This window comes from Tursiops truncatus, chromosome 1 (genome assembly GCF_011762595.2).
Source record: "Tursiops truncatus isolate mTurTru1 chromosome 1, mTurTru1.mat.Y, whole genome shotgun sequence".
Lineage (NCBI taxonomy): Eukaryota > Metazoa > Chordata > Mammalia > Artiodactyla > Delphinidae > Tursiops > Tursiops truncatus.
Genome location: NC_047034.1, coordinates 126178021 through 126191503, shown reverse-complemented (window position 1 = coordinate 126191503; position 13483 = coordinate 126178021). Strand labels below are relative to the sequence as shown.

The window sequence follows — 13483 nt, the reverse complement described above, 5'->3', positions numbered from 1 at the left end:
GAAGTTGAGTTTGCAGAGCTAGGAAGCCTCTAGTTCTAGTATCCTCAACTCCTATCCTCAGTCTTTATTTAAAGCACACTGCAATGTGTCTGATAACTTTCCTGCTGATTAATGTTCTAGGGGATGTGGCACCTCTTGGGGCACAACACGGGTATCCTTTGGGGACTACTGGGGTCTTTTATTGGAACTAATATCTCAACGTCTCAACTAAACTGAACTATCTCAACTAATAAGATTGGTCTAAAAATCTGTCCTTATGCTATGAATATTGGCTTTGAAAACAAACACTGCTGACTATGGTGGTGAATAGTAACTCCATTGTACTGTATATTCTTGGACTTACAGTTCTCCACATTTTTGTAAGTTTACATTTTGAGGTAGGAAATAGCCATAACATGCCCTTATCTTAAAACAGGTTCCCCTCAATGGATTAATGATGTTTAAAGGCTATTGTGTTCAGTATCATTTTGGCAGTATCATTTTTAGGAACTAGATTATTACTATTAGTCTTACTGCTATTATTACCATTGTTATCTTATTATGATCTTAGTGTCATTGCATCCATTTATTGAACACCTATAGTGTTCCAGACAATTAACATGCAAATCACATTTAATTCTGAAAACAATCATGCATGGTACCACTGTGCCCATTTTACAGACGAAGAAAGAGATAAAATAATTTGCTCAAAGCACATAGCTAGGAAGGAGGAGAGCCAGATGTCATCTCAGACTTGCCGACTTGCTGTAGTTAACCAGCACCCCACCTCCCATAAAGGGAAAATCTCATCTGGCTGTCACCTCCAAATCTGCTTTTCACACTGAACCAGGGAGCCTCCTGTTTAGAGTTACTCCACCTCCTTCTCTTCCTCCTTTCTCAGTATCCCAAAATGCACTCTTAGAAACTCAGGTTGAAAAGCACAGGTTGACAGTGTAGGAGGCTACTCCCAACAGAGCCCCTAGGTTATTAACGGATGAACTATATTCATTTGTGGCCCTTTAAGAATGAGACATTGCAAGTTAGATATATGAACTGTTCTATGAAACTGAAGACAGGGGACTCTCCTGGGAGCAATTTCCACATAACGGCTATGGGATTGGTCTTTAATTAAGTTAGGAAGATATGCTGAAAGGCAGGGCTGAATTAAGAGTGCAGTAACACTGCCAAAATGACATGTGAGAGGAATGCTTAAACTTCTCTTATAGAGAAATAAGTTTCAATATGGAAAATGCAGTGCCTTCCGGCTGCCATCTTGAACATTAGTTCTCCCCACTGAATAATTATAAGTAAATACATGCTGTTAGAAAGACACCAAAGAACTACAATATGGTTCTTTATTTCAATATAAGTGGAAACTAAAGATATGGCATCTACGATGGAATTGACGGTTTTTTTTAAAAAATGTAAGATCTAATGGGAATGTATGAAACCAAAGCAATGAGAGCAAAAATTCAACATTCTGAGTCTTCTGTAACAAACTAATGTTCAAGTACATATTACATAACATGTTTTTATTTGAAAAATATAAGCTCATTCAAACCTAAACCGTCAGATCTCTATTGCACCGATCTGCTCTGTGCTAAGACTCTATCTTAAACTCAACTTACGTTTCTCATAGGACTAAGCAGACTTTTGCTTCCTCCCCAGAATATCTCTTTCTGCAAAAGGGTCTCGGAATGCTTGTGCTGTTACGTCTGTGGCAGGTCACACTCAGAGGTGGGAGACAGGAGGGGGTAGGTAATTTGTAGCCTTGAGGGTGCTTAAATGGTCCCAAGTGGTTTCAGAGCCCTGGAGATCCACTTCCCTGACTCTAGAAATCTCTGAATTCTGATTCTCATTACAAGAAGCTTAAACTAGCAAAAGGAAACCACCTATGGAATTCAGATGATAAAACTTCAGTATGGTAAGCTCTTTAATTAGATTAATCCTGCTACTACTACTTATGTTCTATACTGGGTTTAGCCCACGGATTTTATTTTAGGTCAGTGCTACTAGAAAGCAAATCTTTAATTTTTATATTTTTCTACAAATCATATATCTGTGCACATAATTTTAGATAATATTATTCACTGAAAATAAAACAAATTTCCCAAAGAATACTTTATAAACTTAGAATAAACAAAAAGGAAACTAAGTCATAGAGAATATTAAGCTGTAATAATGGCCTCTAAAAACACACATACAGGTTCTTGAGTTCTTTGTTAAGTAATACATCTAACAAAGTTATAGGTTTTCACTGTTCTACTATGCATATAGGAGAAATGGGAAATGCCCATGATTTTATTCTGTTCAGACAGAACAAATTTACAAGAATTTACACAGTTTAGAAATACAGAGCTTCCAGTTACACCATTACACCTACTACAAAAAATAACTAGTAAGATAACCAATCAGAATGTCAGTTTCCTTTTGAAAATCATAATCACAGAACACAGCAATAATTTGTAAAGTCTAAGAGTCTTGAGACTCCTTGTTCAAATCATACTTTCAAGTACAGATTTATTTTAATAGATAACAAAAGTTAGCAATAAATATAAATATTCATACAAGTTTCCCTATGACACAAGAGAATAAAAATATTATTGTGAACGATCTTAATTTTACATCTTACCAAATTAGAGTCTCTGAACTAAATTTAGGATGCAAAACATCATTTCTCCCTAAACAGATGCGGGAAAGAAGAGATATCTTCTTACCTCCTTTTTACATTCTTTTGTTAATAGGCCAGGCTTCAGAATTTCATTAGTTCGGAATACAGGGGAGTATGAGGTGGGAAAGGACAAGACAGAGCTCCATTTAACAGAAATGGAGAATGGGTGGAACAGAATTTTACTTAAGAACAGCAGTTTTCTCCTACATAATAGATTAGAAAACAAGAAAAATTTCATGTTAATTAGATCATGAGATTTTTTTTTTTTTGGTACTTTGAGTTTTAACATTCTAAATATTGATGAAAAAATATTGATTTCTCCCTAGGCAAGTTTTAAGCTGCTGGATTTCTGTTTTTGTTTTTCTTTAGTGATACCTTCTGCATCCATTATTTCCAGGGCTGAGGATATAAATACTACAGTGCCCAAAACCATAATCCACTGGAATAGTCAAACATCAATTGAAAACGTTTCCTGTGAAATGAGATACAAGGCTACAACAAACCAAACTTGGAACGTAAGCTAACTTTCACTATTCTTTTGCATGTAAGTGAGTGAAAGAAAAGCCAGCCAATAGTCAGTGACCACAGTGGATGTATAATGATCTATTTTACATGTTTTTATCTGATTGTTCATGTAATATTCAAACCACTCTACTTTTAATAATGATGCTTCCAAATAGAGAGGTGTTTCCTGAAAAGGTCTCTTGCCTTTTGTAAACTGCTAAATAGACAAATGTCCAACTAGGACGAATTCATCTCTTTAGCTCCTTGTAATTCACTGTCTCTTAGGGTGAAATTTATATCAGTGATTATGAATATAAAATGTAAGTATTCTATGCTGAAATTTAACAGCCACCCAGGGAAATAAAATCTGTTCAAAGAACTTCAGATTTATGGGTGTCTCTTTTTAAATGAAAAATGTGCAATCCAAAATGTAAAATTTGTTACTATATTAGTCTTAGATGAGCATAAGGTAAAAAGTGAATGTCTAGGCAAACTAATCATACTTAAATACCAATGGTAAGTTAGTAAGCGTCTTAGGAGAGGCATAGGTACAAGGTTCATTAATAAAATCGCATCACATGACAGCACCTGTGAACATTATAATAAAAACTCACTAATTTGAACTACAGGGTAACACTAGCCTGGCTGAAGAAAAAGTACCAATTTTAGTGTATTTGAAAACAAATGCCATTTTATTATTTTTAAGTACAATAAACTGGCATTTAGTCAAAATAATTGAGGAATGGAGTTTATGGCTTTGCTTAATTAATAGTTATGTGTCATGTATGAATTTACCAGTTTTCAGAGAGTTAAGTGAAATGATATGTATTTATTCTCTGGTGATTAGCATGGCTCCAAAGTTTTCATCATTCTGAACATGAACGATATTGGCTTTGCTGTAGAACAATATGTTTAAAGAGTGTCAAGAAAATGAGGGTAAAACTATACTGATTTCATGATGTACTCTAAAGACTGCTCTTTAAAAAGAAATCCCGGATGCCAAGTTGTTTATTTACCCTTGTTAATGTACATGAGAAATGCGATCTTTTAGTTGTTTAGATTACACTTGGATGCAAGTCCATGTTCTGCAGCATTTGGTCAGTAACCAAATGAAGAGCCTGCTGGACTCGTTGACTAAATAACTGCGGCATTTGTGTGCACAGCAACCCCATGCTTGAAGCCTAGGACGAGCAAGATTAAAAGCTTCACAGCCAATCTTCTGCATATGTGGAATTTAGGTAAATTTGAAAACAACCCAAATGAAACTCTCATCCTAGATTCTGAGTGGATGAGGCTTTACTCTAATAAGACACCTGGGTAGTGTCAGGGTCATAGGATGATACTGAGAAGACGAAATTTCTTTATTTGGCATAATAAGCTATAAGAGTGTTTAGAAAATAGAAAGGAGTTACGGTATCAGTATCCCTGAATAGATTTTCAGAAACCAACTGTTTTCTTGTTGAAATTCTTGTTCTCTGCTCCCCTTGGTGGTGCTACATATGCCACTGTGAGACTTGGTAACTCAGAGGTAAATCCGAGTTCCCTTTTCAAAACCTTCTCTTTATCAGAAGCAGGCAAATGGAGGAGCTGAAAGAATATTTGCTACCTCGTTTCATCTTCATCACAATCTTTTATGATAGGTAGTATCAGCTCCATCATCGAAATGAGGACACAGGGCTTGAAAAGAGCTTAAGCCAGGTTCTCCAAGCTTACAGAGTTAGTAACTTAATGCCTCTTACAGACCCTACATCACTTTGGGCACCCCAAAAATGTTGGGAAAATGAAGGAACCAGTTTCAATTTAATATGTGTATCCTATCCCTTTTACCATGATTCCTCCAAATGTAATTACTCACACAGATGACCCAAGTCCAGTTGGTAACAGCCAGAATGATGCTTTGTTTTTTACATTTGTTACCCATCAGTTTCATCTGGATCATGCAAAAAATGTTGTCTTTACCTCCTTGTAAGGAGACAGGAAGCGAGAGTCATGAAGAGTGGGCAGACACAAAGGACTACCGATTTGTTCTTCCACCTCAGCTCTGCCTGCATCAGATAACTGATGGAAGGAAGCTCTTCACTTCAAAGTGGCAGACAGCTATGTACAAAGCCTTGTGGCTAAGCACATAGGCTCTGGAGTTCAAAGCCTGGCTCTGCCACTTTCTGGTTGTGCAGCCTTGGGCAAGTTCCCTAGCTTCTCTGGGCCTCATTATTACCACACCTAAAAGAGGGATAAGATAAGCACCTACCTCATATGGTTTGGGGGATGATCAAATGATGGAAGAAGCTAGCCCAGAGCCTGGAATAGAGTTAATGTTCAGTAACTGCTGGCTGTTACTGTTCCTCTTCATCTTAACCTCCAGGAGAGCCATGCAGCAGGTGTGGTCGAGCCAAGGATGCCCACCTGAAAATCAAAATCAGTGCATTGAGGGTGTTTTTCAGCTGTTTTTAGCTAAGCTGCATATAAATTACGAGGTATCAGCCAGTCCTTCAGGTGAACCTTCAAGGCTGACACCATGGGGAGAATACCTACTTGTTGGTTATCTTCACGGACTGTCTCCCTACCTCCCTGGCATCCTTGCCCACTTCTGTGTACCTTATCTCAGGAACATTTACCATGTTGTTTGTATTTACCATTTTACACGTGTATTTTCCCATCCTTTAACTATGAGTCCCTGGAAGACAGGACTGTTCCATAAGCATTTTTGTATTTCCATTGATATTTATAATGTCTGGTTCACAGAGATAGTATTTTGACACATTAGCTATTAGTATTATTATTATTTGCCTTTAATGGTGCCAACAGCAGTGATAGTAAAGTAGGGAAATCCTGACTAGAAGTTCAACTGAATGGATTAACATTGACTCGAGTCTCTGATTAAGCTAGACCAGGGTATTGGCAAACTTTTTATTCAAGGGCCAAATAGTAAACAATTTAGGCTTTGCAGGCCATAAGATCTCTGTCCCAACTATTCAACTCTGCATTTGTAGCATAAAAGTAGCCATAGGCAATATGTAAATGAATGGACATTGTTGTGTTCCAGTAAAATTTTACTTTTGGACACTGAAATTCAAATTTTATATCATTTCCATGCATCATTGAAACAGTCTTCTTTGGATTTTCTTTCAACAATTTAAAAAATGTAAAAACTCTTCTTAGCTCATGGGCTGCACAAAACCAAGCATTCACTTTTTTCCTGGAATGGCTAATAGAACAGCAGGCAGATAGCCAAGGTTCAAATCCTTGGCCTTTGCATTTCAAAAGTATAAATGCTAGTATAGGACAGAAGACTTGTAAGAAAATGTGATTAGTCATGACTGGCTCTCTCAATCCCCATCCCCTTTCCCTCTCACACCAAAGACTAGATAAAGATTCCTGAGCAAAGAGAGGGGGAAATGGGTGAGGGGAAGAGGTTGGTAAGGGGGAAGAACAAAAAGAGTTTAGACTTGGGTGGTTACTGAGCAGGACCCCTCATCTGGGCCATGCCCCAGGTTGGAAGTCAGAGGAAGTTGGGATTATAGAACTCTGAATAGGTTGAGATTCTCCCCTTCACCCAAGGATGCTCCCAGAAATTTAGGTGTAATCCTAAGAAAAGAGGTACCTCAAAATGATGGAGATTAAGTTTCTAGGCCTCACACCTTCAGAATTGAGGCTCTAAAAAGAAAGCAGCTGCTATAAAAATAAAGTTATATTTCTGGCCCTTGAGGTCATACCCTCTGCATAGGAACACAGTTAGGTCCAGCTCTCTCAATGACTATTGTAGCCTCTGAAAGTATCATTTTGAAGGTACCATCTTCAGCTTGCAAGGCCCTAAGCAGGCACCTGGTTGGCCTCTTAGTAGAAGCAACTGTTAACAGTTCCATAAAATTCTTCTTTCTATTTTAGAACTCTGGCTGTACTTTAGGGTATTTCTCTTCTTAGAGGACTTATCTATAAACATAATGGCAAGAGACATATTGGAGAACAGCAACTCCCCTCCAAAAGAAGCTCATATGAAGCAGGGTGCATATGGAAGTCAAACTTTTGGCACTAATAAAAACTCTCCTGGCACAGGAGATCAGCTCGGTGCTTTGTGACCACCTAGAGGGGTTGGATAGGGAGGGTGGGAGGGAGGGAGATGCAAGAGGGAAGAGATATGGGAACATATGTATATGTATAACTGATTGACTTTGTTATAAAGCAGAAACTAACACACCATTGTAAAGCAATTATACTCCAATAAAGATGTTAAAAAAAAAAAATTTCTCCTGGATCCCAGTAGCCTCTAGGGGCCTTCAGTCATATTTAGAAGAGCAGAAAATTTCAAGGGCCGTGGGTAGAAATGTGGCTTACGGAAACTCTGAATGATATCTTTCAGGAAACGTGATATCCCAAAACAGATATGTTTATGATTTTTACATTTTCAATGCATTGCAAGTTTTAAAGATTTATGTTAAGACTGGGTTTTACCATTAGAATCTCTAAATGACGTGTATACCTTGTTGTGTGTGTGTGTTTTAATCGTGATAGTTTTAACTTTCTCTTTCATGGTGACTGTTCTCTCCCAGTTGCTGAATAAATGCATTTCTAGACTTTTTTTTTTTTTTTTTTTGCGGTACGCGGGCCTCTCACTGTTGTGGCCTCTCCCATTGTGGAGCACAGGCTCCGGACGCGCACGCTCAGCGGCCATGGCTCACGGGCCCAGCCGCTCCGCGGCATGTGGGATCTTCCCGGACCGGGGCACGAACCCGTGTCCTCTGCATCGGCAGGCGGACTCTCAACCACTGCGCCACCAGGGAAGCCCTAGACGTTTTTTATGTTTACGTTTCAATTGTGCTTCACTTTTTTCAGTAGATCCACTATTACGACACACTAAGGTGCTGCGTAAATGCCTTGGTTTTTCTCTCCCATCTGAACGAGCTTGTCTGGGGGTCCTTTTTCATTATATTTTATAGCAGGTTGTAGTCCCAGAAAAATGATTTTTAAGTTTATCCCTCAGCTATTTTCTTGCTTATCTTCCATTGGATTTTCACGTTTCAACAGTCTTAAATGTTTTGTTTTGTTTTCTCATATATATATATGAGAAAGGATATATATATCCTTGTAGAATGCATAGATCTGCAATAAGGACCAATTTAACAGCTTAGTTTGTAGGTAATTTTTTCCAAAAGTCATCATTCACAAGTGAAATTATTTCATCATTCAGGAAGAATTATTGATCTAAATATGCAACTGCAGAGAAAGAGAGAGAGAGAGGAGGGAAGACTGAATTTAAACAATTGCTATTATGTCCCCCTTTCTCCCACCCTATTAAAATCAGCTGTTCCAAAATTAAGAATATATTACATTTTGGAATTTCTTGATATTTAAAAGCTTGAAAGAGTTGTCAAACACTAAGCAACATGTATTTCACTTTTAAGGTTAAATAACACGTATTTGATTATCTTTGGCCATCTTTTACACAAAGTAGCCTATTCCTCTCTGTTTTCCCAGGGTCCTGGAACATAATAAGTGTCCCATACATTTCTGCTAAATGGAATAATTGTTTTAAAAGCACAGTGCATCACTTCTTTATGGTATTTCACTATGGTTATTCATCCATTTTAGGTTAAAGAATTTGACACCAATTTTACATACGCGCAACAGTCAGAATTCTACTTGCAGCCAAACACTGAGTACGTATTTCAAGTAAGATGTCAAGAAAAAGCTAAAAGGTACTGGCAGCCCTGGAGTTCACCCTTTTTTCATAAAACTCCTGAAATAGGTGAGTGTATTTATATATTTAATCTCTTAGGCTTCTCTTTTGACTTCTGTCTCTTTTCTAAGTATATATTTGTTTCTCCTTAATTTCTATCAAAATCGACAAAACTATTCTAGGGCAGGTGATAACATTTAAATTGTCATTTTCCTTTGATTTTGTTAAGGCTGACTACAATTTATGTAATGGTTCTCAAACATTTCAGAGCATAAAAACCACCTGGGGGTGCTTGTTTAGTATGCATGGGATTACGTAATTCTCTTCTCAATAAAATCTAGCTGAGCTATTATCTTTAGGTATTTTCCTGCTCTTAATATTATTCGTTTAATTTTCTAGTCATTTACACATCGTTCAATAAAATCTTAGCCAAACAGACTCAATTGTAAGCAAATAATAAAATAAATCTATAGTAATTTTCATAATACTCCGTAGTGGCCCCATTATCCTGAAGATGTCTCCCTACTGTAGGTAGCTTATACACTAGATTAAAAATTTTTTTTCAGAACTGAAGTACTTAATTGTAATCAAAGCATTGTTAATAGCGTTCTTACTATAATACAACATCTTGGAATTGTGTTTTATGTTTTCAAAACACTTTGACATACATTATAAATATTGATGGACACCAAATAAGCAGAAGGTGCCAAGAGCCAGACAAGCTAAGAAGTTCTTTTGGTGCCCCCTACTGCCAAAATCTCAGAAACACATTATTAAGGGAATCATTTACAATACGGGTTATCAGTTCTCTTTTTTTAAAGTGATTTTTTAATTTAAGGTATTCTGTTTTAAGTTGATATTGTTAAAATTCTTAGGACTTTAGATGCCATTTTAGAATAGTCAGAATTTAGTTGATAATCTATTTTAATGAAATCTAAAATTGTTTAGCAAGATTATTCAAATTGATAATTAACATTTACTTACCACTTACAACGTACCACTATATAGAAGCTTGTTTGATCTTTACATTAGTCATATTTGGTAGTGTAATTGGCATCATTTTACAAATGAGGAAACTGAAGCATGATTTGCTTCAAGCATGATTTGCTTTAACAGCAGTTAAAGGAGAACACAAGTTTTCTTACTCACCACCAGCCCTCAGTAATCTCATCAATTTCTTTCTTTAACCAATTACAGTTGACCCTTTAACAACATGGGTTTGAACTCTGCGGATTCACTTATACACAGATTTTTGTCAATAAATGCTACAGTACTACACAGTCTGTGGTTGGTTGAATCCACGGGTGCAAAACTGGGATGTAGTGGAACCAAGAATACTGAAGGCCAACTATAAATTATACGGGGATTTTTGGCTGTGTGGAGGGTCAGCACCCCAACCTCTGTGTTGTTCAAGGGTCAACTATACATCAAAGTGGAGGAACAGCTTACTAAAATATCCTACAGGTTCAGTACAGTCAGCTCTCCATATTCATGGGTTCCACATCCACAGATTCAACCAACCACAGATAGAAAATATTTGGGGAAAAAAAGCCTGGAAAGTTCCAAAAGCAAAGCTTGAATTTGCCTCACACCAGCAACTATTTCCATAGCATGTACATTGTATTTACAACTATTTACATAGCATTTACATTGTATTGGGCATTATAAATAATCTAGAGATGATTTAAAGTATACGGAAGGATGTGCATAGGTTATGGGAACATACTACTCCATTTTAATTAAGGGACTCGAGCTTCCTCGGAGTTTTGTATCCGCTGTAGGGGGGGGGGGCGGTCCTGGAACTAATCCCCCATAGATACCAAGGGACTACTGTATAGGACCACAAATGTTCTCCTTTAAAAGTAAAGGCCGTAAAAAAAAAAAAAAAAAGTAAAGGCCGTAAACCTCACATAGAAGGAACAGGAATATCAGCTACCCCGCAACAATTCTAAATGTAAAGTCTTTGTTTCCTAAGGGGGAGAAAACCACTTAAGAAGCAAACATGCCAGTTAAAATGAAATATCCCTGAAAACTTGCATCTATCCATGTTTAACATGTTAGCTAAGAGGAACCATAAACTATTGTCTTGGTACAAATTCCTTTCTAAGACACATTAAAGAAGAAACAGGGAAAGTGTGTTAAGGAAAGTACTAGTATTAAATCTTTTCAAAAATTTATCTCTTTTTATCTATTTGTAAAAGCAATGTAAGTCTGTTGTAATATGCAACCTAGACATAAGTGTTGTTTACATTTTAATGGATTTAATACTAGTTTTTTCCTATGCACATATTTTTAAATGGTTGATGCTGTGGTATATGTACTGTTTTATATCCTGATTTTCTTACTTAATCTACTTTGTTGAATTTAAAAACCTATTAATGGGTGCATTCCAGTTTATGGATGTAGTATAATTTAATCATTTCTCTATTTAAACAATATCTAGGTTATTGCATTTTTTCCGTTATCAATAAACTTCTTTGAATAGCTTTGTATATGAACTCTCCTTACGTCTTTAGGTCTTTTTGGATCAAGAGTTAAGCACATTTTAAGATGTTTGATGCAAGTTGCCAAACTGCTTTTCAGTAAATCTTTAATATCAATTTCTTTTTAAAAAGGTATCCATGAAAAGACAGTAATTCATTTAAGTTGTTCATGAAGTATTCATGTATCCTCTACCATGCACCAGACACTTGCTAGGTACTTGCAGAACCTCAGTGAGCAAAGGAGACAAAGATCCCTTAATTCTAGAGAAGACAGTCAATACAAAAGTATAATAAAAAGTATATAACATTATAAATATAGAAATCAAGCAGTAAGAATCAAACCTCACAACTGAAGTTTGAATTGTTTCATAACCAACTTGTTTAATAATGGGGCTTTTTTGGCTAAACTTTCCCAGTCATTAAGGTTTATTTATTTATGAAGAAACACAGCCCAGGCAATACTTCACCCTCCATGCAGGAATTTCCTGGTTTTGTTCTCTAAAATTCTCATATGTGTATCACTAAACTGATTCATCCTGAAACAATGTGTTTCCAAAATTATGCCCAGATGGCACAGCAGGACAAATCATGAAGTAGGTACGGCTTTTCCTGCAGGCCCCTAGCATTCTTCTGTACCACTTTCCCTCTGGACAGCACCTTTCCTTGGTCTTTAAAAACCTGGTCTCCAAAAGAAACCAAAGGAACTTAATTATAATAAGGGTTAAATGATGTATTATCTTTTCCTTCCTTAGAGTATTTAGACTTCAACGGAAAACAAAGCCTTACACAGTAGTCCCCCCTTAACAGTTGGGCGATATATTCCAACCCCCCAGTGGATGCCTGAAACCACGGATAGTATTGAACGTTATATACGTTATTTTTTTTTCCAGTACATACACACTTATGATAAAGTTTAATTTCTAAATTAGGCACAGCAAGAGATTAACAACAATAGCTAGTAAAAAGATAGAACAACTATAACAATATACTATAGTAAAAGTTATGTGAACGTAGTCTCTTTCAAAATATCTTGTGGAAATTTAATGCCTTTTGCATCTTAACTAAGCACTTATCACACTCTATAGCTGTAACTTTTGCAGTTTCAGGTATGACAGCAAAACTAGCACAAATTTCTTTTTCCCTCTTCACAATTTCAAGGATAGAAGATTCATTCTTACCGTACAAGTTAGCAACCTCAGCATAGGATTATTTTTCCTTCCTTAATAAGTTGAGAACTTGCATCTTTTCACTTAAAGGAAGCACTTTACGGCTTCTCTTTGGCATATCCAAGTTGCCAGCATCACTGCACTTGTACTTTGGGCCATTATTACGTAAAATATGGGTCACTTGAACACAAGCACCATGATAACCAAGACGGTGTTCTGATAACCAAGATAGCTACTAAGTGACTAACAGGCCAGATCCGTGGATGATTCCCATCTGGGGTGGGACAGAGCTAGACAACGTGAGATTTCATCACACTACTCAGAATGGTATGCAATTTAAAACTTAAGAATTGTTTATTTCTGGAATTTTCCATTTAATATTTTGGGGCCCAGCTGACCAAGGTAACAACCCAAGGAAAGCAAAACGTTGGATAAGGGGGGACTCCTGTACTAAAAAAGAAAAAAAAAATCAACCTTAGTTGATTACTTCCTCTTGGGCTTTAACAATCACATAGGAGAAACTTCTCTAGATTAGAGACTCACATTTTTCTACACTGGTATAATAACAAGAGGCTAATTCGGTGACTGAATCCAGGTGACTTCAGAATAATAAATAATATAGCTAACATTTACTGGATGCTTATCGTGTGTTGGGCACTGCGATAAGGATTTTACTCATCACTGCAGCCCTATAAAACTGTTATTCCAACTGTGCAGATGAAGAGATGAGGCTCAGGGAGGTTAAGCAGTTGGCTGAACATTATAGAGCTGGTAAATGGTAGGGCCAGGGCATAGCTCAGGCTGTAGGATTCCAGCACTCATCCTGTAGCTCTACTGGTCTCCTTCCTAAGAGACCTAGGAGGGTCCCATGTCAACCTTTCCTGGGCCACCTAACCATATTCTCCTCTACACATTAGCTAATATGCCAACATAACTTCATTTAATGTAATGCTTGCTATGAAATGCAAATAAATGAGAGAAGAGGGAACTGTAAGACGCTATCAAC

The 13483-nt window shown here is 36.9% G+C and overlaps 1 protein-coding gene across 1 annotated transcript in view; it reads left to right on the top strand.

The window, feature by feature from the left end:
* IL23R (interleukin 23 receptor) overlaps positions 1–13483 on the top strand; it is a 55628-nt gene that overhangs the window by 22928 nt on the left and 19217 nt on the right. The window contains exons 6-7 of the mRNA XM_019920146.3: positions 3020–3165; positions 8741–8897. Of these exons, the coding sequence (XP_019775705.1) occupies positions 3020–3165; positions 8741–8897 (303 nt within the window). The remainder of the gene's footprint in view (positions 1–3019; positions 3166–8740; positions 8898–13483) is intronic.